Raw genomic sequence first — 25,070 nt, forward strand, 5'->3', positions numbered from 1 at the left:
CATAAAAGCACGTTACTATAGCCCAATACTAATATATGGTCCACAATTTCCACACATACCTAAATTAAGTCTTTTGTCTGAGTATATATGTAGGTACTCTGTTCTTATCTCCCATTTTAAAATGATGGGTTGCTGTAGTACCTACTAAATAGGGTACGGTGTAACTGGGTAGTGCGGCTCGAGGCACCATCGTCATCATCATATCAGCCGAAGGAAGTCCACTGCTGGACATAGGCCTCCCCCAGATCCGGCTCGAGGCATAAAGCGTGTGGTGACCACGAATCTTAATTAACGATCATTTACCGATTCATAATGAGGGGTCCGGTAAAGTAGGTATTCTATGACCTAAATGTCTGCTCTGCTCTATCAATTATTATCACAGATATATAATGATTTATTTATGATATTTTAATTGTTATTGAAAATTATTAGTTAGGTAAGTGTAATAATAATGTTTGATATCATAAAATGAGTGTGTAGCCCAGTAGCTAATTGTTTAATAGTTATAAGGCTACGCTACTTAAATACAACTTTAAAAAATATAACTCGTCAATTTCCGCTTAGAATTTAACAAGCACTTGTATTACATAAATACCTTACGACAGTTTTCAACTTATACCTAACTACTTAGTGTCAAAAACTTGTTATAGCCGCTTGTCAAACACTGTTGAAGTAATAATTACTTTTTTATATCTTCATGGCCGCTCGGTATTAAAAGACACGCGTGCGACTTAGTGAGTTTGCAAAATCTTCCATTGTTTAGTAAAACGTATTTGGTTCAAGATCTAAAATAGACGAAATAGTGTAGTGTTCATTAATAAGAGTACCTACGCTTATATAGTCAGGTAATTATTGACACTGAAAAAACTCATGCATTCAATTAAATCATTAGGTACAATTTATGATAAACTCACGCAATAAATATATCATATTATTATTCACGAAGCAATGCAGTTTATATATTGCTTTGTCCTAACCAGGCACACCTATTACATAAATAATATAAATATACTCATACATATTCTGTTTTCATTACAGATTCTTCCGTTGGTGATTGTGACTTCGCGACCAGTGCAAGACCACAATGGAGAGGGAAAAGCTGATTTCAACGCGCCCAGCGAACCCGTCGACCAAAGCAAAGATGACGAAGTGATATCCGTGAGCATAACGTCCTCGGTCGCAGTCGGTAGAGGCAAGGGCAAGCAGAGAGAAATCCTGGAACCAGAGGAAGATCTGATCGCTCACGAGACTGCTTCTGTAACTCCCGCCATAGCGACCATCGAAACAACCACTCCCAGCAACGAATCTCTCGAAGAACCCGCACCATCCTTAGCAGGCGCCAACATAGAGTTCATCAAACAACTTCATTCGAAAAAAGAAGCCCGAGGAACCCATCATCTAGAACAAGTCCACCCATTCCAGTTGCAGATCAAACATCACGTAACAAATGAGTCCAACGAACCCTCGAATGCCGAAGTAAAACAGATCACCGATGACATTCAGGAAGACATCGCAAATATACCATTAGGTAGATCAGTAGCGCTCTCGCCGCCCTCGCAAAATTATATTCAAGGTCTGTCACTCAGTGAAAGGGGGCAGGGTCCGAGATTGACAACTGTTAGTTTTAATATACTACACGACACGCCCAAAACGATATCTAATTATAACGAGCACAAACCGGCTCCAGCGATTCCGGAACAGCCTATATACAGCGAGCTGCCGAAGATATACAGCCAGCCAGCGCAAGTGTACAGTGAACCCGCCAAGTTTTACAGCGAACCGGCAAAGGTGTACAGTGAGCCTGCGAAAGTTTACAGCGAGCCAGCCAAGGTGTACAGCGAACCGGCGAAGATATACAGTGAACCCGCGAAGTTCTACAGCCCCCACGCCTCGCTCAATCTGCCGCCGCAAGAAGCGCCGGTTCCTACTCCGTGGCAAGACACACAAACGCCTTCATCCGTAGCCGTAGATACCACGACCAGCACGACGACTTTACAACCGGAGCATGGACCGGAAAAGAACTACGAAGTCGATGAGAAAGACAGCGTATTGACGGATGGTCAAAGCCACGGGGTCCAAGAATCTGGTCAAGAGTGCAAAGACGACAGCTGCAAGGTGGGGTACGTGGTGGAGGGGCGGCAGTACCGCAAGTACCGCGTGGAGGAGCGCACGGCGGACGGGTTCATCGTGGGCGAGTACGGCGTGGTGCGCAACGAGGACGGCGCGCTGCGCGGCGTGCGCTACACCGCCGACGGCGACGCCAGCCCCCGCCTCATCTACGACGCACTCATGAAGTTCCTGCAGCTCTAACAACACATTACACCACTAATTAGTCAACTAACAAAAATCTACAGAGTGCCACTGTTAAGGTCTAGAGGATCTACTGACTTGAACAATAAAGTTTAAAGGTTAGGTATAAAGTCAATGCTGCCATATTTAAGTCAATATATCAATTTGGTTCTAGACGACATAGGCACGCTGTAGATCCGAGAACATCGGTTAAAATTAGCCCTATTTCTTTCTTTCCATACTGCGAAAGGAACTGATAGATCTAGATTTTACAATTGTGTCAAACGATTGAAAAGTCAATGTTATCAGTAGGTAGTAATGATAACAATGACTGCTGAAATAAACCGTTTTTGCTCAAATACCACGCTTCTACTAATATTGAAGAAATTATTAAGACTGACCTTCATTTATGAATTTTCTACCTGTTGTTTTGCACATTCAATGATACTTTATAGACTTCGATGTTCTAGTGAAGGAAAAATAGTTTCATACTTCTTACAAAAACATGTTTTGTTTTTTAAATGGAATGTACATTATATTGCACATAACGCCGTATGAGGATAACTACTCTATATCGTCAACATTCAGGGGAATGCAACTGTTTCATCAGTGAACATGTAACGTATTTATTTCACATTAGGCAGTTAGGTATTGGCATTTGTAAAACAATATAAGTATAGCTACATAAACCTGGCCTTAGTTTATTAACGTTTACCTATAAATTTGATTTAAAAATTGCACAAACATTCCCTCTCATAACCTTGTGAACCCAGACAAAAGTTACGTGAGCACACGTGAGTAGTAATTGTGCCATTTTTTCAATACATAAGTAGTTAAGTAAATAATAAATAGATAAGGTTTGACATGTTTATAGATTTTAATGTAACTTATTAGTAAAATCATACCTAACATTTAGTCGACAATGTTTTAATGTTTTTCATGAAACTTAATATCTTAATCATCTGCCTTAGACTAAGATAGCCGTAAGTAGGTTGGTATGCTAGAAATTGTGAGCTGATCAAGGGGGCGATCGAACTTAACTGTATCTACCTTTCCATATCCTTCCTTAAATACACTTTGGTAAATTAAGTAGGTAATTTAAGTACAGTCAAACGAAACCAATAAATATGAAAGAATAAGTCAGTATTTTCTTTTTCCCATGGTGCCTATTAAAGTCGTACCAAGCTAACTCTACATGGCATTTGTAATGACAAAGTGTGGCGATGTCATCATTAATGTTAAATATCACCAGAGGGCCTACCGCGAACCACGTTCGACCGTTCGACATGTTGCCTTCCTGTCACACTTACGTACGAATTTACAAGTGCGACAGAGAGGCAACACGTCGAACGTGGTTCGCGGTAGGCCCTCTGGTGAGCCCCAAAAGTCACTAATTACAAGAAAATAACCATAGTTCGTTTTTCTAGCATTAGAAATAGGGTAAACAATCTTGATGTGTCTTCTGCTTTCATAAGTAATCGTTACTAATTTTTAAAAAGCGTTTTTCAATTAAATGACATGTCAAGATTGCTTACCTTCTTTCTAATGCTAAATAAAACGAACTATATACAAAGATTAACCTTATTTTGTTACTAGCATGGTTGACTCTGGCTCTTAACTTGTGAAAGTAATTAGTGAGTTTTGGTTGTCACCTGACGATATGATGTTTATGATGACACCCTGTCATTTTGTTCCATTCAAGTCAGTGCACAGTTAGCTTGGACGGACTCTAGCAATAAGGTTAAAACAAAAAAATATATTTAAGCGAGCACCTTAAATACAAAAATTGCAAAAGGTTTGTTATAGGAATAAAATAATAACATAGACATAGGGAGTCAAAATTAAATTTATTAATACGATAAATAATCATACTTAGGTAGGTAAGTTATTCTAGTAAAATTAATTTATGTTTAGGTATGGTAGGATTAAGCTTACAAAAATGATCTTAAACATTTTGGTTAAATACTATTTCGCTGGCAAAATCAGCTAATAGATAGACAATGATCATTGTACAGTCAAGCTCATGATGATAATGAAATGCATGTTTAGGTAATTCTTTTTTTTTTCAAGAATACCTAAAAGATACATTCACATTCATGGACTCGCCTGATTTAACATCTAGGTTCAAAAATAAAATAAAAACTAATCGAGTATGACATGAGGTCTTTACTAATTGAGAAGAGCTTTATTAAACTTTCCTGAAAGCTAACATAATAATTTTAGTACTTTTCATCACACTCGCTCAGTAAATGTGGAATTGCACGCGGGTTTAGCGGGAGTTATGAAGTTTCTAGTGCCATAATTAACAGTTTTTTGTTTTTATACTTAATTTTTGTATCGCAAGTGTGATGAAAAATATTGTGTGTAACTCGGGACGTAATAATATTGCAAGCTCGAGTCTATAAATCGCTCCGGCAAGCCGTCGCGATTTAACTTACTCTCGTTTGCAATATTCAACTTACCTACGTCCCATGTTGCACAATGTACCTACTATTCTCATTTCCGATCGATCTAAAAGAGACAGTGATGTACAATTTCGTGTTAATCTCTCAAGATTAAATTCCTTTAATAAAAAACAAACAATAATTAGATAAACGCATTAATAGTTGACACTGTTAGGTAGTTTTTTCATGCCAAACTACTAATGTAAATACAAAAACTTGTAATGCACGAAAACTAATTTAAATGAGAAATAATATCCCACTAAGGGATCCATTAAAGCCCTTAAACGGTTCAGGGGTCCGTTATCACGGATATAGCCTTATTACTAAATTGTTTGTATACCGCGGTCCGCAGCTCCGCCGGCAACTTAGGTCCAGAAGCCTTAGGTATCCTAAATAGATTATTCTCAGTAGTTATCACCGGACACATTTCTAAAACGCTAAAAGTCTAGCATGATATTGTTTTTGTATGTCTATTTGTTCAGTAATTTGTGTATGTGAGGAGTTACGTCGTCGTGTAAATGCATGTCCACACCAGTGTATTTACACCTTCGTCCTGACTCAAGCGCATGTCACATAGATAGGCAAGCGCTGTGGCATTAGACATGCAAGTTTAACATGAATGCGCTCTTTTATTGATACTTCACTCTTTCACACATACACTTTGATACCTCATACTGACATGTAGAATTTTCTGAGGCCAAATTAAGCCAGTGCTCCATAGTTCAGTAGGCGCAGGTGGTAACTACTCAGAACAACCCCCTAAATAACCAATTCAACAACAAATCTTCTACGCGTAACTTCATAAACCGATTAACGTTAACACCGAATATAGCAATGCATTTACTCTAACAGTTTACAAACAATGAGCTTAAGTACATATCATTTTGAGCTATTATAATTAAAGTTTTTAATTGCAAAGATACTCATCGCACTACGCGATGTTTGACTTATAGTACAATAGTTATAATTTCTCAAAACGCAAACAATTACCATAGTTTGTTACTTATCATGACGCTTAGGGTGAGTTGAATATCGTAAAACAAAACCAACGTCAACTTTGGAGTTAAAATCCCTTGACGACAGGTACATTAACGCAGTTTTATTTCGTTTATACAAAGCTACTTAACAACTCTCCCTAAGCTACGCGTACAGTGATTAACTATACATCCTAGTAACTCTAATAAATATTGGTGCAATTTTCGAGTTACTTTCTCCGAAGCATATTGTTCTTATAGCCTAGTTACATTTCGATTATTTTATACTATAACAATTACCGATAACACTCTCAATTCGATGAATATTAAAATTTTCATTAAAACTCACAATCGGGTTAATATAAATAAAAAATATTCACTCTTATCTACCGATATATTTGAAACAATCTTCTGCCAACATTTTGTGCATGATTGCATGTAACAATTTATTAATTGGAAGCGCATAAAATCTGTATTGAACTTTTGAATAACGTTTATCTACTAAACAACATAGCCGCCTATACACAATACGCCGATTTAATACTAGTTTACGGGGCTCTGTAAAATTTAACTATTATATCGGAACAAAGTCAATGTTCGTTGTAAAACTGTTTAATAATACACTCAGCTCGTGAGAAATCTGTCATGTGACTCAGAGTAACGGCGGCGGCCATTTCTATTCACGGACTTTCTTCGTCCTGATAAGTTGTTTCCAAATTTCTAGTCTCGTGAACACACTATACAATTTTGATATTAGTAAAGTATCGTGGGTTGAAATGATATATTTTGTTCAAAACATTGAACAAAATATAAATTGAATCAAAAGGAATGCTACTTCGTTTCTTTTGTGAAAGATTTAAATTACATTGATGCGATGTGTATTTGTACATTATAATTCATAGGCATAAAGAAATATTAACACTAGAAAAGGTTATCAATAGACTAACCTACTAAAAATAAAATGCAGAGGTAACACATGATACACTGGGAATAAAAATAATGCATGCAAAACTTCATAATCATCATCGTATCAGCCAGAGGACGTCCACTGCTGGACATACGCCTCCCCCAAAGAGTGCCACAATGACCGGTCTTGCGCCACCCGTATCCAGCGGACTCCCGCGACCATTACCAGGTCATCAGTCCACCTTGTAGGGGGTCTATCCACGCTGCGCCATCCGGTACGTGGTCGCCACTCTAGAACCTTTCCGCCCCATTGGCCATCGGTTCTACATGCAATGTGCCCCGCCCACTGCCACTTAAGTTTAGCGATTCGGAGGGCTACATCGATTACTTCGGTTCTGAATGTTCTGATACAAAACTTGCCAAAAGATAATCATTTGTAGTGCAACACACACACATGTATGTAGGTAAATCGACAAAAAAACAGGGGAATGTTTAGATTTTAATAATAAGTAAATTGTATAACCCGAAAAAAGTTGTGATGCAGTTGATATGTCGCTACTACTTCGATTCTACTTGATTTGATTACCGATTAACCACTTTCACGTAATACTTTAGAAAATCTAAGTCACTTGAGTCCAAAGGTAAACGATATAAAAGACATTGAATAAATGACGATATGTGTTTCTTAAGATCGTTGTAAATAAAAAGTATTTAAAAAAACATTTCAGTATAGTCAGTGTCGAATGTCATTGAACACTTTTGTACTTTCTCGCAATAGGTTCTTTATGGTTTTATCTATAGCCCAAAAGCTCTTGACTATGGTTTCATATAAATATAACTAAAAAAATCTCCGAAAACTACTAAAAATAAAATGGTAGGTATCAATATACTTAAATGTAATACGCGAGGTTCAAATCTGTCAACTGTAAAATGTCCAGCAACTTTTGAAGCCAACTATACACATACGTAATTACAAGATAAAGTTGTAAATTATAAACAGTAAGAATATATACATATCAATAATTTGGCAGTAACATTTAGTTATTTGATTGTTGTATCCGATACTTACAATACGTCAATAATATTATATAAAGTAGCTAGTACAACATAGCACATACATAGATACATAATACATAACTAGGTACACAAACTAATTTGCCGTGATTACTTAGTTATAAACAATTACACTTTTCATTAACTAATACAAGTGTATGATAGAATTAAATTAAATCTCATTAAATAAAATGTTCAATTCTTCTATCCAATTAGGTACATGTACTTAGATGCCCAATTTTGGTACATAATTATGTACTTAACTAACAAAGATGGCAGTGACAGACATATTATTTAGTAATATCAAAGACAATCGACACATTCGCTTCGAGCCTCGAACATGGACTGGGGGCCAATTTTTGAATTTCTAGCGCTCGATTTCGTCACCTGAAAATCTGTAGAAAACGGCGAATTGATATTTTTGAAATACGAGCAATAGAAATTGGGAATCTAGTGGTTATTGACCACTCGTTTTCATTTCTATTAGTAGAATTTAAATGCCTAGTAATGCACGAAAACGAGCGCTCTAATATCAAAAATCGGTTCCCTACTAACTTCTCGTTTGTGGCCAAAGATTTATATGTAGATATTATGTGCGATTCGAGGCCGAAGCGAACATTCTATCATCCCCTAACTTTCCCGAAGTTTTGTCACTTTCAGACCTGGGGGCCTAACCAAGATGACAATCATTTGAGCTACATCAAAGAAACGCTATGTCTCTTTATCACTTTTTCCATGCTAGTGCGATAGAGAGACGGATAGCGTTTCGTTGTCGTTGCGCAAATTATTGTCATCTTGGCATTTTCCATTTTGCATAAGTATACAGGAATATATGTACCTATACTTACCTATTATATAATCGTGTCATGTCCATTTTTCATACAAATTATTTAACAAACGAACCGGGAAACTAGATGAAATCTCATAATTCACAATCGTCTATAGCAACGGGAATGTAAAAACTGTTTAAGAACCGCGAAGGCGGCTTTTATTATTCCAATTTAGCCCGACGTTTCAAAGCATACATCTTTGAATTCAAATAAAAATATGTTAGACCAGAAAGGAATAGAGTTAAAGAGATAGATAGATATATACGAGAATTAAAGCAGTATTTCCGTTTAGTCAGTGGAGCTTAGTGCCTTAAATATTGGCGCAAATGTCACGATTGGCACCATACGTGCTACATTAGCATATATGCAAGATGCCGCTAGCGTCGCAGATATGTCAGACGGTCACAGAAAACTGAACTACTCAGAGCAACAGTATTAAGCATCCATTCTGAAAGCTTACACATAGCCGTGAAGCTAAAAGTGGGGGGGTTGTCCACTCTCTCACGTATCGTAGTTGCATCCAGAATTCGAAAAAGTACACTGACGTTTACGGGCATGTATTCATAAGATTACCGTGTTATGGGTACAATCTTGTATTTAGTTTTAAAACATTATATTGCCTTAATAAAAATATTATTTGTAGAATGCTGTCAGTTTGCTCCATCTAACTCTGGGTAAAGTGTAGGTACTAAAGTACTTGATAAGCCAGCAAAATTGTTTGTTGTTGTTTGACTTATGTTCCGTTAGTTTAGTCTCCTGTGCCGTAACTGTAACTTTAAACATAGCGACGAGCCGATGTCTGCCTGTTACCTTAACGCTGGCACAGCCTAGTCGACCGAGTTGCTTGCCCTAGCTGGCGGCTCAGTCGACTGAGGAGTTACTCGCCCGGCAGCTTAGTCGTAGGTCTCCGACTCCTGCTGCACCAGCTTGAACCGGCGCGGGCTCTTCACGGACACCGAGCCGTGCCCGTCCAGCGACAGGCGACCCTTCATCTGCAGATATCTGCGAGAAAACATTTTTAGATTTATTAGACACCTACGTATCAAACATGTCATGTACTAGTAACCCAATAAATCAATAAAGGGTAACCAGGGGTCGGAAACCGGTATTTGCTCCATACAAAAATACCAGTATTATTACGTTCGTTTTCGTTCTTTGGTTTATTATTTCATTTTTAATTGAACAATCTAATAATACGAAGTTATTACCTAAATACATGATTCAGTCCTGCATAAAATAATTCAAAATATTGGGCTCTTTCGGGGATTTTCAAAAATACCGGTTCCGAGCCCTGAGGGTAACACGTACGTGGTATTCGCGTCAGGGGTTGTAAATACACTCGTAGCTATGATAATGTCAAAGTCGTTGTGATGTTGCTATAATTTTATTGGAAAACCCGTTACCGACTGCTCAAAAAAGTATGCAGAAAGAGTATATTAGGTACAATCGCTATCAGATATATCAGAGCGGCCGAGGTGCTCAATAATATCTGAGCACGCACTCTAACGCCTCGACAACACTATGTGTGTGACTGTGTGTAGAGACCAATTTGAATGTCTACCTACATACCTTTTAATGTAGCGGCAGACAAGCTTCGTCGGCCTCTGTTGCCACTCATCCAGAACTTCCTTGGGAGCGAGTACCTGAAAACCGCAACATTATACTAAGTATAAAATGCACATATCAAACAATGATTATATCCCTAATTAAAGGTATGAGCTAAGTTGTCCATTCGGGTTTCCCATCCAGGGTCGTCCAGGTACAATTTTGCCAATCTTGTTACAGGCTTAACCGGTTGCACCAAACTATTTGTCATTGTTAAAGAGTTCGCTAAATTTTATTGTATGGAAAGTTTCGTAGTAAACTGCCGCGGCGTGCCGGGTGACGTTGATCAGTCTGTCAAGGGCGGATGGTGCAAGTGGCACTTAGTCTTCATAGTCATTATTGCTCAACGATGAACCAGAAACTATTATATTTTAAGTTTTCAGTAGCAGAAGAAAAATACGCTCCCTGCACACTCCCTGGGTTCGGTACAATTCTCGGAACACACCTGGTCGCCCTTGAGCCGGTCGAGCAGTGTGACACACACGACGGCCGCTTTGATGCCCGCGTGGTGCGTGAGCGCCGCGAACGCGAGCGACTCCATCTCGATGTTCACAACACCAGCCTTGTGCACCCGCTCTAGATACTCCATCTTGTCTGCTTCGGTGAAGTCGCAGAATGCCCCGTCGAGCCGCCCTTGACCTGTTTACAATCTCGAGATTAGATACCTTTGGATAACGTGGGCATGGAATGAACTCGATAACGTTAAATAGTAACACCTGTAGCCAGTTGTAAACTGAAAGTTACCAGCTATTAAAAAAGATATACTGGGTTAGACACGCTGTCCCTGACTGATAAAGACTAGGTATTAAAGTGGTAGTGGCTGATCCAATCTTTACAAATACAAATACAAATGCGTTTATTTCATTACTTTTTACATAAGTTCTTAGGTATAGTATAAGGGTTAGGTAGGTAATTAGTCCATCTTAGGTATAAGGAGTAAGTAGGTAAGTATTAATCTAAACATTGTGCAACAAATTGTGTAAGTAATGAAAAAAGTGCGGGTACAGCTTGCTGAATTTAAACCCGCCCTTGGTCAGCTAATTGGAATGGTATCTTTCGCAGAATCAACAACCGCGTGTTCTAGAGAGAAAACTGTATTTTGGTAAATATGTCCTTTGAGACAGTTAGAGCGAAACCGCGTAAGATTGTGGATGGAAAGCAGCGAAGTTACAAAATGTTTAAAGAGGCACATTACGTCCAGCAACAATCTGTTATTCGAAATTAAACTGTTTTGAGACATACTAACATTAAACAAATTTATTTATTTATTTATGTTATGGAGATCCAACAGCTATCTATACAGAGTATTCACAATTAATAAGAGATGGAAAGCCAATTACAGGATCACACATGTAGCTACAGATTATTACATTCAAGTTTACTTAAATAAAAAGTGTCAACGCTCGGACACAGCAACACACAACAAGTTTTTTACAGTACCTACATACTAGTGGCTCTGTGAGCTGTAGACCTCGCGAGCAGAGCTTGAAATAACATGGTGCTAAGAGCTTTAAATACACCGTGTTTTTTTTGATTTCCGTTAATTTCAAGGGTGCATTCCTGAGCTTAAATCAAGTAACTTTCTCAAAGACACCGATGTTCTAATTAAGTCCATTTCGGAGATAATCCATAATTTATTTTTTTACTATAAGGCCTCTACAAGCGTGTACACTTGCCTTAGGGCCGGCTTACATATTGATTAGTGTTTAGAATGAGTTCATACATTTGCTACTAAACTTAAGTACAATCTCGGTCGATTGATGTACGAAATGACATTGATATGTCACAGATTTCAATTGTTTGGTTGAGTTAAATGTAATGCCCGTGTTACAACAACGCTATATGCTACATTTAATTACTTTTTAAACAAAAAAAAAAACAAAAAAGAAAACAAAAAAAATTTTTTTTTTGAAAATTAACTATGCCATTTAGTTCTTATAAACGTACTTAACTATACCCCTAAGTTAACGGAATTCAATAAAAACACGGTGTATAGTAAATTAAAGAAAAACAATACGAAATTTATGTGTAAAAAAATACAAAAAGTTATAATATCCCAGCATACAATTACTGGGGATCGAACCCAGACCCTCTGTGCAAACAGAAAAAGCGAACGTTTACAAACTGAGCCAAATAGTTCTTAGATGAGTTGACGAAATTTAGCTACTCCTTCTCAAATTAAAATTAGTTAAAATTAAATATCTAAATACCGCCTAAACCAGCGATAATTTTTTTCTGCATTTTTTGCTATTAACTCTGTAAACATGTTTCAAAAAGAAAAAAGTCTTATGATATCGATACGACTATTTGTTTAGGCGCCAGGTATCACGACTCCGCCATTTTTAAAAATTTCCAAAAACCGGATTGACAAAAAAATTTTATTTAGTCATAAAATTCGGTCACAAAATTTCACGAGAATCGGTTAAGAATTGCGACCTGTAGAGGAGAACATCCGGACATACGAAAGCAAAATGCCCGAGTCAAAACGTAGACCTTCGCTTCGCTTCGGTCAATTAAGTACAATCCAAAAATGACAATATTTTAAAAACACCTACAATCAGAAATACAATAGAAAAGTAGCAAACAAAGATTGATTACACATGCTCAAATAAAACATTTTAGCGTCAAATAACGTTTAACCAAAGGTATCTTACAATTAAATATATCTATATCTACTTGGTTTGCCAGGTTGTTTAAAGCTCTACTCGCACGCGACAAGAAACTATTCAGTCTGTATTTGGACGATGAAAATTTAATAGAAATAGGAGGATAATACCTTTTACAACGAGTGGGGGTATTAAAAGAGAGATTGGAAAGTAGTTCAGGACTATCCACGAAACCAGTAGTGATACTAAGTACATAACTTATGTCAGCTATTTCCCGCCGTTATTGAAGTGGTACTAAGTGATGTCTTTTACAAATAGATAGATAGTTATAGCTATAATTTTACGGTTTAACTCACGTGTTTTTAGTCACTCGCGCGACATGTTTCGGGGAGCCTAGGTCTCCATTTTCAAGCACTAGCAGTGTATAAGCGAGTAGCGTTCACGACGGGCGCTAGTCGCGTACTGCTGCTAGCCGCGTACTGTTAGTGCTTGGAAATGGAGACCGAAACCACAGAATAATTAATAGTACTACCGTACAGAAAGGAAACTTCCTACAAAAACGAAGTTTGACAGCGGTTCAGGGTCGAATCATGCTGTCCCTTTCTAGTATATGGCACTATCCCTTTCGGATATTTAGGGTTGTCAAAAATCAAGTGATTATCTTATCTGTGGTCGTGCACGCAAAAGGAAGTCAAGTGGTGCCAACCCTAATAATTGCTCGGAGCAATGCTGAGCCGAGCGGAGCCGAGTTTGACCGAAGTCAGGAGTTTCGCACCCCTGCCGAAACATGTTGCGCGAGTGACTAAAAACATGTGGGTTAAACCGTAAAATTATACTACTGTAACGTACCCTCGGACGGACGGATACGTACCCGAAGGAGTAGAGGGCGTGCACCCATTAGATGGTCAGATGTGGTCCAAAATATTACCCAGACTTCGCTCCAGGCAACGATGCAGATGGCCGAAGATCGAGAGGCCTGGAGAGCAGTGATAGGAAGAATACCCCATAGGAGTCACGTCCCTCAGACACGAGGTCACGACCAAGAAGAAGAAGATACGCACCCTCGTAGAAGTCGTATGTGCACATGGTCTTGCCGGTGACGGTGTCGTAGGGGTCCTCGGGGTCGGCCAGCGCCCGCACCTCGCGCGCCAGCCGCCGGTCCAGCTTTGCCGGCCGTGACACCATGTTGCCTAACACCGTCTGCAATGTGGGAACATAGTTTGAGCATAGGTTTTGTATAAAAAAAATGGCACTTAGCAGATACACACGTATGTGTACCTAGTTATGCTCCGTTCGGATACACTTTCATGTCAGGCAACTATAAAATAAACTGGGTCATTGTTTTAAGAAAGTAAGGGTCTTCCTAGTCTACTTATAGGTTTAGACAAGCATTTTTCTTTCTATCTTGAAGTGGAGGTCTATATGACTTTATTAGGGGTTCGCCAAAAAATTTCCAATATAAACTTCGACTGTATACGTATATTCTCTCGGTACATACGATCACCTCGTGGATAACGGTTGATTTAAACGGCGCGCGCGCGATTTTAGCTACATTGCGGACTGTTGGTTACGTCCAATTCAACCGACCGATCAAAACCCGCAACGGTATGAAACTCGCATACGAGTTCTCGCATCGTCTAAATCGGGCTTAATCCTCAGTCTAATATCATCACTGTGTTAGTATCTTGTATAATAGAATATTGTAGAACGTCTTACCAGTTTTCAAGCGTTCGGTCCCGGATTTTAGCGTAGTAGGTATATCAGCTTGATCACGTGGAAAATCCTCTCTCTCTATCTTACTCTCTAGTCCCAACTCTATAATAGTATCATGTAAAACATCTTACCAGTTCCAGAGCATTCTTCAGCGCGCCATCGACAGCTTCATCAGAAATGACGACGGTGCCTCCCTCATAGCCGACGCCGCCGCAAGTACCGATCCGGAAGAACACCGGGTCCCGGACCTTGGCGTGGTACATCAGCTTGATCACCTCGTGGAGGAGAATGCCCACTGATGGGATGCCCATGCCGTGCTGGAATGTTAAAGACACTTATTAGCAATAATATACTAAGTATTACGGTTAAGATTATTTAGAACACAATAATCCGCTTGACCATGGACGCAAATGGCAAACGCATAAATACGAACTATACTCGTTCCGTACGTAATTATTGTAAGTTATTGGCATATAAATCGGTTCCAGTATATTTTTTTAATCGGAAGGATAGTGTAGTGTAGACCATATAGACCAGCGGTCGATAACAGGCGGTCCCTGGCTATTTTGTATGTAATATTGACAAACAACAATGTCTGATAAAGACAATAATATTAACAAAGTGCGGCACACTTCAACTTCGTTAACTACTATGTGGCCCTTGGCTGCTACGTAAAACGTTGCCGACCGCTGATATATATACAGCGTGATTCAGGAGACGTGAGCAGGACTAACACTGCGCATATAGTTAATTATAAGCAACTGTTTCGTATCAGTATTAGTGAGGTTAACGTTAATTTTCTAGTCGTGTTGAAAAAAAAAGTTATTCATATTTTTACGACATGCATGGTCACCCTAAAATTAGAATACTAAACTACCGATATTCTGTGTCAAATTGAATGTCATTACTATTACTGTCATCACGGTCTGGTTACTTTTGAAAACTCGTATCTCACTCAAGTTTGACAGTTTATTTTCTTCGTAATCAAAATGCCATTACGGTTAAAGAGGTTTTTATGTTTATTAATTAGGTCCTGTAGGGTGACCATGATTGTTGAGAATTAAATTTGCCCTCACCAAAAAGTAAAAAAATAGGAAAAAGTGTTCTTGTTTCTCCTAAATACGACGGTGATCGATCAATTATCAGTTACTGAGTGTGCAGGATTAGTCCTGCTCACGTCTCATGAATCAACCTGTATATAGACGAAAAAGAAGAAGCCATATTAAGTAGAAGATACAATATGTATAAAGGTATAATTAACCGTTAAGTATAGGTAAAAGCGCCTTGATTGCTCTATCCCAACCATGTCCTAAAATTATAGCATTAAAAGTTCCATAAAGTCAACACGCACGCAAGTAAGAGGGTAATAATTCCTGTTCGGTTTTGTTAATCGACGTGTGTACTTTAAGGCAAATCGATAGTACCCATTATGAATTGTGAATGACAGCGCCACAAACAAAATGCGATCGATGGTAAAGTTAAAAGCGTGTAGATAACGGCTACACGCTTACAAGGAGCAGCTTACCCATAACAGCCGTAACAACCATCAGAAAAGTCGTTACGAAACCATCTTAATTGAACAGAATAAAACTTTCATCATAAACGAAGGTTTGTCATTTGTCACATCCAAAAATGTCACACACATACCAACATCATTGGTAAAACCAAGCCATTAAACCTTATTTGAAAGCATGTTGGTTAGGTATGGATGGTTTAACTGTTAAACCTTAACAGTAGGTATATGAACGCCATATACAATACAATACAATAGATTTATTTCAGGCCATATCCATAGTCGTAAAGCGCATTAGGCACGACAACACACGACGCAATTAAGAGTTCATGGTGTTCAAAGGGTTAAATAAACTAACCTGCCGATTATTAATGTAATTACCCATCTAGTATACTGGAAAGATTTGTAAGTAACCAAAGCTGATTGGAACTGTTCCACATCTAGTTATTCCAGTTAATTAATAGGTCGACATTTGGCAGAATACATGTAGTTCCATGCCAAACTAGAATTTACACGGAAGGCCATCATTTAACCCATATATGCCCCTTTGGTTGGTATTGACCCACTGGAAAAAGCTTCTTTCTCTCTTCCTAGCTATCTATTATCCCACATGGTGGTGGGGTCAGCTTTCCTGCTTAACCTTCACCACTTCGCCCTGTCCACGGCATCGTCCTCTGATAACTTGTTACACTCACTCATGTCCTTTAGCACTACATCCTTCCATCTTGTTCTGGGTCTAAAAAATGCTCTTACTCTTTAATATTAGAAGGAGAGTGAGCCTGTTCCAGTCTCGAGGAGGTCAGACCCAAAAATAGTTTTAGGCACCAAAAACTAGTTAAAAGAACATTCGAATAGTTCGTGAAAATATTATGATATAAGTAGTTATCTCCTTTGCGTACGCAATGTAAGAACACGTTCGTTAGCATAAAACTCAAAATTGGGATTTTTATTTTGAAGTCATAAATGGCATAATAAGTGAAAATAACTTTTCGGAAAAACACACGAAGCCGCCTATTAAAATAGCAGTTTCAGACAGGTAATGCAAAATCAATAGTATCGGATCGTCACAAATAAATGATTCAACATGGGCGTCAAAAGTAGGTGATACAAAATAACTTAAAAGTAAACACGACGATAAAGGCTCCATTTACATAAAACTATAAAAATATCAACCCGTCACATGAACACTATAGTTTGGAATTCCTCAAAAAGAAATGCTAATAGAATTATCTGTTCGAAAGCTTCAATTTGTAGTTTTGCAGGTTGCCTGGTAAAAATGCGTTATGGCATTAAATCCTCCTTTTAGAACCGTATATTTCACCGAGCGGTAGCGAAGGTCGCCGTTTCCGCTTGATCAAAGTTGTGCATACATAATTTCATCGCACGGACACGCTCTAGAAGGACTAGTATGGGAGCACTAATGTGTGATGGTAACCGCGAGTTGTATAATATATGCTACTTAAAGTAAACAGGACTATTATCTATTCAGAGCTTCATGATGTTTATAAAAACTGTTATTCGTGACCGTGAGTGAGTGGCCCAAAATAACTTGACATTTTTTTTAAATGCGATATTGTTGATAAGTATGATAAGTTTAACAAACGTTTGCGTTTGTTTGTGTATAAAAGCTAAAGGAGAATATTCAAAAATACATAATACATTTTGTTTTAGTTAAATGACTGCAGTTTTAATTTGTTAAGCAATTTTGTAAAAGTTGTGTAAGAAAAATATTCCTAAAAAGTTTTTGGTCAACGTATTTTGGGCCCCCTTATTGTAAGTATCTTAGAAGCGCCATATTGTGTGGACCTCCACACCTGACCGATATTCGCTACGAGTAATGCTCTAAGTATCTGCGTGATAGGTGATCTGTGACGGGACTATTATCTATTTAGAGCTTGGGGATGTTTATATAAACTGTCGCCGGCACCTTTGGTCTCCGTCAATGTGAAGGTTAATTGCTATTAATTGCAGTAGATATACATAAGTAAACACAGAGTATCTACTGTAATCTATTTGTTTAAGTACGTATTAAAAAAGTAAACAAAACTAACCACGTGACTTGACCATTTCGCCTACGGTGCTATAGATGCTGCGTGTGCTCAGACGTGCGCTAAGATGTTATTAGTAGGAGATCCCACATATGGTCGACCTTCACCAATCTGTCTGACGGATGAAACTATGAAAATATGAAAGAAAATATGTTCCAGAACATAAATAAATAGGGTTGCCTAAAGATTGGTGAAGGTCGATCATATATGTGGGATCTTAGACCATATAGTTATAGCCGTACACGCACACGTCACGCAACCGGTGTGCCGTCTCTTATAAAGATCTGTACATATATTATCTCACGCGTATGCACGTGCACGTCTACGCACACGCATCCGGTCTGCACACGCCTTAAATAACATAATTTAGTTTTCATTTGATCAGGGCTTCCTTATTCCTTAAACCTTTCTTCTTCCTTCCTTAAACTGTGTTAAAAATATGAAAGCAACGATGAGATAAATTAACTATTTTTTATTAACTAAACCCATCTCTTTCAAACATAGGTAGACTACCATCAATATCATCATCCTAAGCATCGATCATAATGTGGAATTATTTCTCATAATTTCAAACCCATTTATCAGAGTTAAAGGATTTCATGGCACCTTAGCGACGCCATTTTCTAAGTGCCTCTTATATCTATAAATATATCTTCTCCTTATAGGATGATATAGGGTGGGGTAATATGTACTGGCAGTACATATTACCTCACCGCAGCACTTATAATATTTATTTATTGGTATAAAGGATGGCCTAATGTTGATAATTTTAACAAAGCTTTGCTTTTGTGTATCAAAGCCAAAGAAGAATATTTTGAAGACAAAGGTTTTGTTTCAGTTAAATGATTGTAGCTTTAAATATTTTTTAATATACATCGTAAAATATATCGTACACGTGTAAGCGGTGTAAGTAAAACTTTTTTTTCTAAAAACGTATTTTTGGGCCACCGCAAAAATCAGATGTCCTTTGAAACACTCGCAGAAAAAAGTCTCTGCGGAAACATTTGTATCCTTGGCGGATTTCTCGCTCGCACTCGTGCCCTGTCATGTAGTCTTTGTCATTGACCACTGCTACAAATGATGATGACGATGATGATGCCACTCTGCTACAATGAGAACAATAAGGGGTCATCCATTAATTACATCACACGTTTAGGGGGGTCAAGAAAATGTGCCATGTTGTGACAAGGGGGAGAGGGGAGTCACAAACTTTGTGACGTCACTTTAACTTCATCAGTAACCAAAATTTTATTTTAATCATTTTATTTACTGTACAGTTCAAAAACAAGTTTTTGGAACGATAATCGTTTTTATTAGTTTAATTTTTTTTCATAATCAATTTTGGGTTATAAATTTACTAATATTTTGTCCAAAAATTAATAATACTTAATTCGATTTGCCGATTTCGTTGAAAAAATGTGACGTCACACCAGGGGGGAAGGGGTTTGCCAAATGTGACCAAGTGTGACAAGGAGGGGGGGAGGGGTCAAAAAACCTTGAAATTCGTGTGACGTAATTAATGGATGACCCCTAATGGCTGCAGCATCAAAACTATACTCTACATTATACGAACGTCAATTGTTACGTCAAGATAAACTCCGTATGTTCGTTCGTTGAACAACCACTACAACCAGTTGAATCGGCCTAAAACCAACAGCAATCATATTCGTACGAACGGCGGTTGCCGATAAATATAGATAAATTAGGTTTAATTTATCTCAATTGACGCGCTGCCTCTGCCCAATGACGGCGTGAAAACAAAAGCGAGCAAATATACTATGTGAAATATAAATGTAAAAAAACGGGTTGCACTCCGGGAGTGCCGGCAGATGTGAAAACTCAATGACATTGTAACCATGGTCTAATAAAACATGGTCTTCTATTCCCAGAGTGACACGGGCCTACGTCACAATAACATTGCCACTTTATTTCAACATAACATGTTACATGGGTACATTATACCTATGGTTAATAAGTTAAAATATTTCTTTATAATTTTATAATTTTCATTTATATGTATTTTATCTTAAATTTTACAATAACACGTCATTTTTAATTATTCGTTAGCAATATCTTCCGATTCACGACAGAAATTTCAGACGTTCGGGTAATTCTGTTTACACTACTGACAACACAGGATAGCGCTGTCACATTTGACAATTCGGATCTAGATAACTTCATGCCCTGACCGTCATCCTTGTCGAACGCGTGTTAATTGTTACTTCCTTCTCGCTCAGTGTCAGCAGTCGCAGTGTTTTCCAAACTTTTCACGCCGTAAGCTTGGTAATTAATGTGTAACTGTGAATTAGTTTTTCAAACGTTTGTCTTGTATAGATAAATAAAGGTTAATTTAATACATTAGATTTGTTTTATTTTACTATGTTTCTACATGAATAACTTAAAATGAATGCCGTTAAAATAATTTTCACCGTTGGTTAAAATTCTCCCACATTTTAAAGTTTGAGAACCTGTAAACAGCATGATGACGTAGGCCCGTGTCAGTTAGGTCATACGCGAATCTCGGAATAGAGTACCAGGCGGAGTATATTATTATACCATGATTGTAACAGTTTTTCGATCAGGTCACGTGTCCTTACGAATTTTCAATCTGTCGAATCTGTCGGTCACGTGACCTGTCGCGAGTTTAACATTATTTCCCCATCACAAAGTGCACAGCGCCGCTAAAGAAGTATTCACTTCAAAAAACATATCCAGAACTAGTCACACAGTTAAAAGAGTGTATGTAATTTTAGTACTAAGTACCTACTCTACCACTAGCAAACTTGTGCTACCTATACTCTGTATCTTTAGGTATTTAAATAAAAGTAAACAAATGATCTGTTCAACTTTTTCGGGTAGTTATAACATTTATTGGTTAACCAACCAAATACAAAACCGCCAGGATCTGTCACTGAACGACCTGACTTTAACCTACATTATTTGATCATGTAATGTTTTCATCTACCCTCAACTGGCTTAAAGAGCCATTTGAGGATAGATTTTGTTAACTATTATTTAAATACCTTAAGATACAGAGTATAAAGCAAAATATTAATCACGAATCATGTTATCCTTCCCTAACGCGTTCTCAAGCTGCAAGCAAGCCTTAATTACTTCTCGTTATTGTATGGTTCTACGGTTACATAAAGCTATATTGTTTGAAAATGGAATGTGAACAACAAATTAGCCTTGTCATGACTTGCCTTAATCAAACTCCCCGTCAATATTAATAGCATACATGTTCGTCACTTTGTAGCGATAGCGAGCAGCCGCAAACTAATTTCACGCCAGAGGGCCAACTAACTACGTTCGACGGGTTGCCTCTCTGTCGCACTTGTAAATTCGTACGTAAGTGTGACAGGGAGGCAACACGTCGAACGTGATTCGCGGTAGGCCCTCAGGCTTTCGGTTGCGTACGCTCCCGTAGCTATGCACAGCCAAAACCATGAAAGGTGTAGGTAATTTACACGTAATTTACTTCCATACATATCTACACAACCCTCATGTAGAACTTGAACTTGAATACCTTAGAGCAGCGGTCGGCAACCTTTTTTTGTGTAGTTTTAGTAGCGTAGTTAACGACGAGTAAGTTGACGCGGGCCGCACTTTGTTAATATTTATGACTTTATCAGACATTGTCGTTTGTCAATATTACATAGCCAGAGAGGCTCGCAGGCTGCAAGTGACAGTATCACGACCCGCATGCGGCCCGCGGGCCGCAGGTTGCCGACCGCCGCCTTAGAGTATTATCAAACCGCGATCAGAATGGAATGAATGACTTTTTGCAGTATATTAGAGGCAACAAATCGCCCTAAATTTATTAGAGCGCTTGACCACCTTCTATCACCTTTTATCTTGGTCTATGCTACAGCGGTAATAGAAATACACACTGTGAAGATTTTAAGACTATATACCTTTCAGGCATCATCTGTCTTGAGGAAAAAATCAAAATGTAACACGACTTCCACTCCAAAGACGAACATTACTCTCAACTCGCCCAAAAACCGATCGGAACAACCCCAATACACCTTATTTTGTTGTTACAGCGGCAATATAAACACACATACTGAGAAAATAATGAACTGTCTATCTGTCTATTACGGTTTTTGACAGACGGACAGCGGAAACTTAGTAATAGGGTCCCGTTTGGAATTGTTATTTGAAATCTAATCGACAGTTGAGATGGTTTAGGGAATTTCCATTTAACGTACGTGCCTACATTAAAGCGCGGCTTAAGTTATGTTTAAAGTCAGTTTTGTGACGATTGTTAACCGGCCGTTAAAGCCAGTTAAGTTTGCAATACTACCAGAAAATCTATCACTACTCGCGTAATTATACTAAAATAACATTAATGATTGATTAACACCGTCAATAAATATGATTTATATTTTTTTTACTACGCGTGTAAGTTTTCTGTAACCTTTCACTAGAAACAGCGGTCACCGTCCGTGCAAGGTGAAGCGAGTTGCCGAGGTGACTACACTCAAGATCAATGCAAACGGATCACATAGCAGATAACTCCTTTTAACCTAACTGCCGTTGACATTTACACTCAAGTGCCAATCCATGTGAAGGCGCCAATATGACACCTTTGGAATTCAAGTCGACCATAGGATACGGTAACCGATAGCCATCAGACAAGACGTACCTATGCTTGTTTGCCACTGACCGAAATAGACCTTTGTAATGTACAGTAGTTGTAGTGGTGTACTTACACTCATAGATAGCACGGGCCCCACTTTGAACATGGAGTAGCGGTAGGAGAACTGGCTGATGTCCTGCAGAGTGGTGCCGCACGGCAGCTTGTGGCCGATCTCCGCCATTATGTGGTACGCTAGGATATGATGGTCTACTTACACTGATAGACAGCACCGGCCCCACTTTGAACATGGAGTAGCGGTAGGAGAACTGGCTGATGTCCTGCAGGGTGGTGCCGCACGGCAGCTTGTGGCTGATCTCCAACATTATGTGGTACGCTAGGATATGATGGTCTACTTACACTGATAGACAGCACCGGCCCCACTTTGAACATGGAGTAGCGGTAGGAGAACTGGCTGATGTCCTGCAGGGTGGTGCCGCACGGCAGCTTGTGGCCGATCTCCGCCATTATGTGGTACGCGAACTGCTCCATGCGCTTCGGCGTGCCTCCCATGCAGACGAACTGAACGGAAAACATTAATGTTATAGTCTAGGAAATTATGAACTGTAAGTAGCCATTAGATATATCGGAGCGCCCGAGGTGCTCAAAAATATCTGAACTCGCACTCTAGCACCTTGACAATAGAGGAGCGTTCAGATATTTGTGAGCGTTCGTTGGCCGGCCGATATATCTGATGGCGACTGTACAAAGGAGGCCTTTAGCGTGTCTCTAAGTACTCTAGTACTTGTTTCCTAATGGAAAAAATATTTAATCAATATGCTACACAAAGATAGTTCTAATATCCTTTTATCCTGAAAAAAAAAGGCAATGAGGCATCAGAGAGAGATCTATAAGTAAGTGTCAATGAATTAAAGAATAAATTAGACAAAAACAAGTGTAGTTTCACAACTCCTTTTGTCCATTGTTTTCGGTGAAATGCTAGAGACAGCAGTAAAGTTAAAAACAGGAGGCATGCAGTTAAGTGAAGTTTTAAAGTTCAGTTGCTCATAATTTCTACAGGTTGTCAAGTCGTATGATCACGTTTAAAGTTTAATGAGTCTTCTTTATTTTATACCTACTTTAGTACAAGAGGATAAAATACAACCGTAATTTGCCGTAATAATTTCGTCATATAAAATTGTACAAAAGCATCACACAATGTGAGTTTCAGCATTTCTGAGCCAATATACCTAACAGATATAGACGAAAGCTAGGAATACGTCCGTACGTACGTACACATATATCCGTCAGATCCATCATCCATCTGACAGACGTGTCAGACGGACAATGGCAGAATTAGGTATATATCTGTCAGACACATACGCCAGACAAATTTGCACGTATATCCCTGGCTACAGCGGCTATCTACTTACGTGTTACGTGTTCAGTCTGTAGTTTAAATGTTGTATTTACCTTAACATCGCCGAACATCTCGACGAGGTCGTGCGAGCCGCTGCCGAGCGCCAGGTGGTACAGGATGTCCTGGTCCATGAGCTCGATGTTGGGGTTCCGTAGCCGCACCGTGCCATCTGGGTATCTGTAGGGGCAGAACACACGTGAGATTGTTTTCTAATGACCTACTGAAGGTAAGAGATTTTTATTCTGTAGAGCAGATATTGTCAGGAAATGAACTGTCAATATTGAATTTCTTAGCGTTTAGTGATAACTCTGATCGTCAGAGATGGGAGGTAATTTGACCTTTGTCACTATGCACCGTAAAACCTTTTCCTTGATTTTTGTTATAAGTACATTCATCCTAAGTACCTACCTAGTCTACCTACCTACCTATTGTAGGTACCTATTTAAAGAGTGACATAAATAACTTTGTTAGGTATTAAGGTGTGCCTAAATATATATACATACTTATTTAGAATTATATTTGCACAAATTATAATTCTAAAAATACGTTCCGCTTTTCTTCAAAGATACCTAGATAGTTTTAATCCGGCGAATAGGATTCACAGCTGATTTATGAACAACTGCCAACTTTTTGCGTACTTACATACTATTTAATATCAATGTATCCACACACACAAAAGCAATACGAATTACCTTTCAGGCTTCTTTGAATAGTGTCCTATAAAACTCATGGCAATGACCTCTCAAGTTACTTCTTATAAAGAACTCAAGTAGCAAAATCACGCTAACTGGTCTAATGGCGCGGCGCGTCTCTAGATATAATAAATGGTTACACCGTGATGTGCGGTCGGTTACTGTTGGAACTGTCGATGGTTAAGCTTGTTGTATTGTTAACTTGATTAAGTACAGTCGCCATCAGATATATCGGTGTTCACAATATCTGAACACGCGCTCTAACGCCCTGACAATAGAGGCGTGTTCCGATATTTGTGAGCACCTTGGCCGCTCCGATATATCTGATGGCGACTGTACATAGCATTATAGAGGCTGACTGGAGTCCAACTTCACTTTGTTTTGCTGTAGCTCGTGAC

General features: G+C 38.6%; 2 protein-coding genes across 3 annotated transcripts in view; one reads left to right on the top strand and one right to left on the bottom strand.

The window, feature by feature from the left end:
• The window catches only part of LOC134793287 (uncharacterized), a 36,093-nt gene extending 32,671 nt beyond the window's left edge, over positions 1-3,422 (top strand). Inside the window, exons 2-3 of one of the 2 annotated variants that reach the window (XM_063764858.1) lie at positions 1,039-1,746; positions 1,852-3,422. In XM_063764858.1, coding sequence (XP_063620928.1) covers positions 1,039-1,746; positions 1,852-2,310 — 1,167 coding nt within the window. In that variant the 3' untranslated portion in view covers positions 2,311-3,422. Of the gene's footprint in view, positions 1-1,038 lie in introns of both variants that reach the window. The other variant, XM_063764854.1, reaches the window with a different exon arrangement.
• A 695-nt stretch (positions 3,423-4,117) lies between these two features.
• LOC134793382 (uridine phosphorylase 1) lies at positions 4,118-24,830 on the bottom strand. The gene is made up of 10 exons (XM_063764958.1): positions 24,673-24,830; positions 24,034-24,157; positions 22,981-23,142; positions 14,552-14,737; positions 13,769-13,907; positions 10,547-10,740; positions 10,066-10,139; positions 7,030-9,498; positions 4,781-6,718; positions 4,118-4,514 (listed from the first exon to the last, which is right to left on the bottom strand). Exons 1-8 carry the CDS (start codon positions 24,708-24,710, stop codon positions 9,390-9,392), a joined length of 1,026 nt encoding a protein of 341 aa, XP_063621028.1. The 5' UTR covers positions 24,711-24,830; the 3' UTR covers positions 4,118-4,514; positions 4,781-6,718; positions 7,030-9,389.
• Between the last annotated feature and the right edge of the window lie 240 nt (positions 24,831-25,070).

The sequence above is a fragment of the Cydia splendana genome, chromosome 1 (assembly GCF_910591565.1).
Source record: "Cydia splendana chromosome 1, ilCydSple1.2, whole genome shotgun sequence".
NCBI classification, from domain to species: Eukaryota; Metazoa; Arthropoda; class Insecta; order Lepidoptera; family Tortricidae; genus Cydia; species Cydia splendana.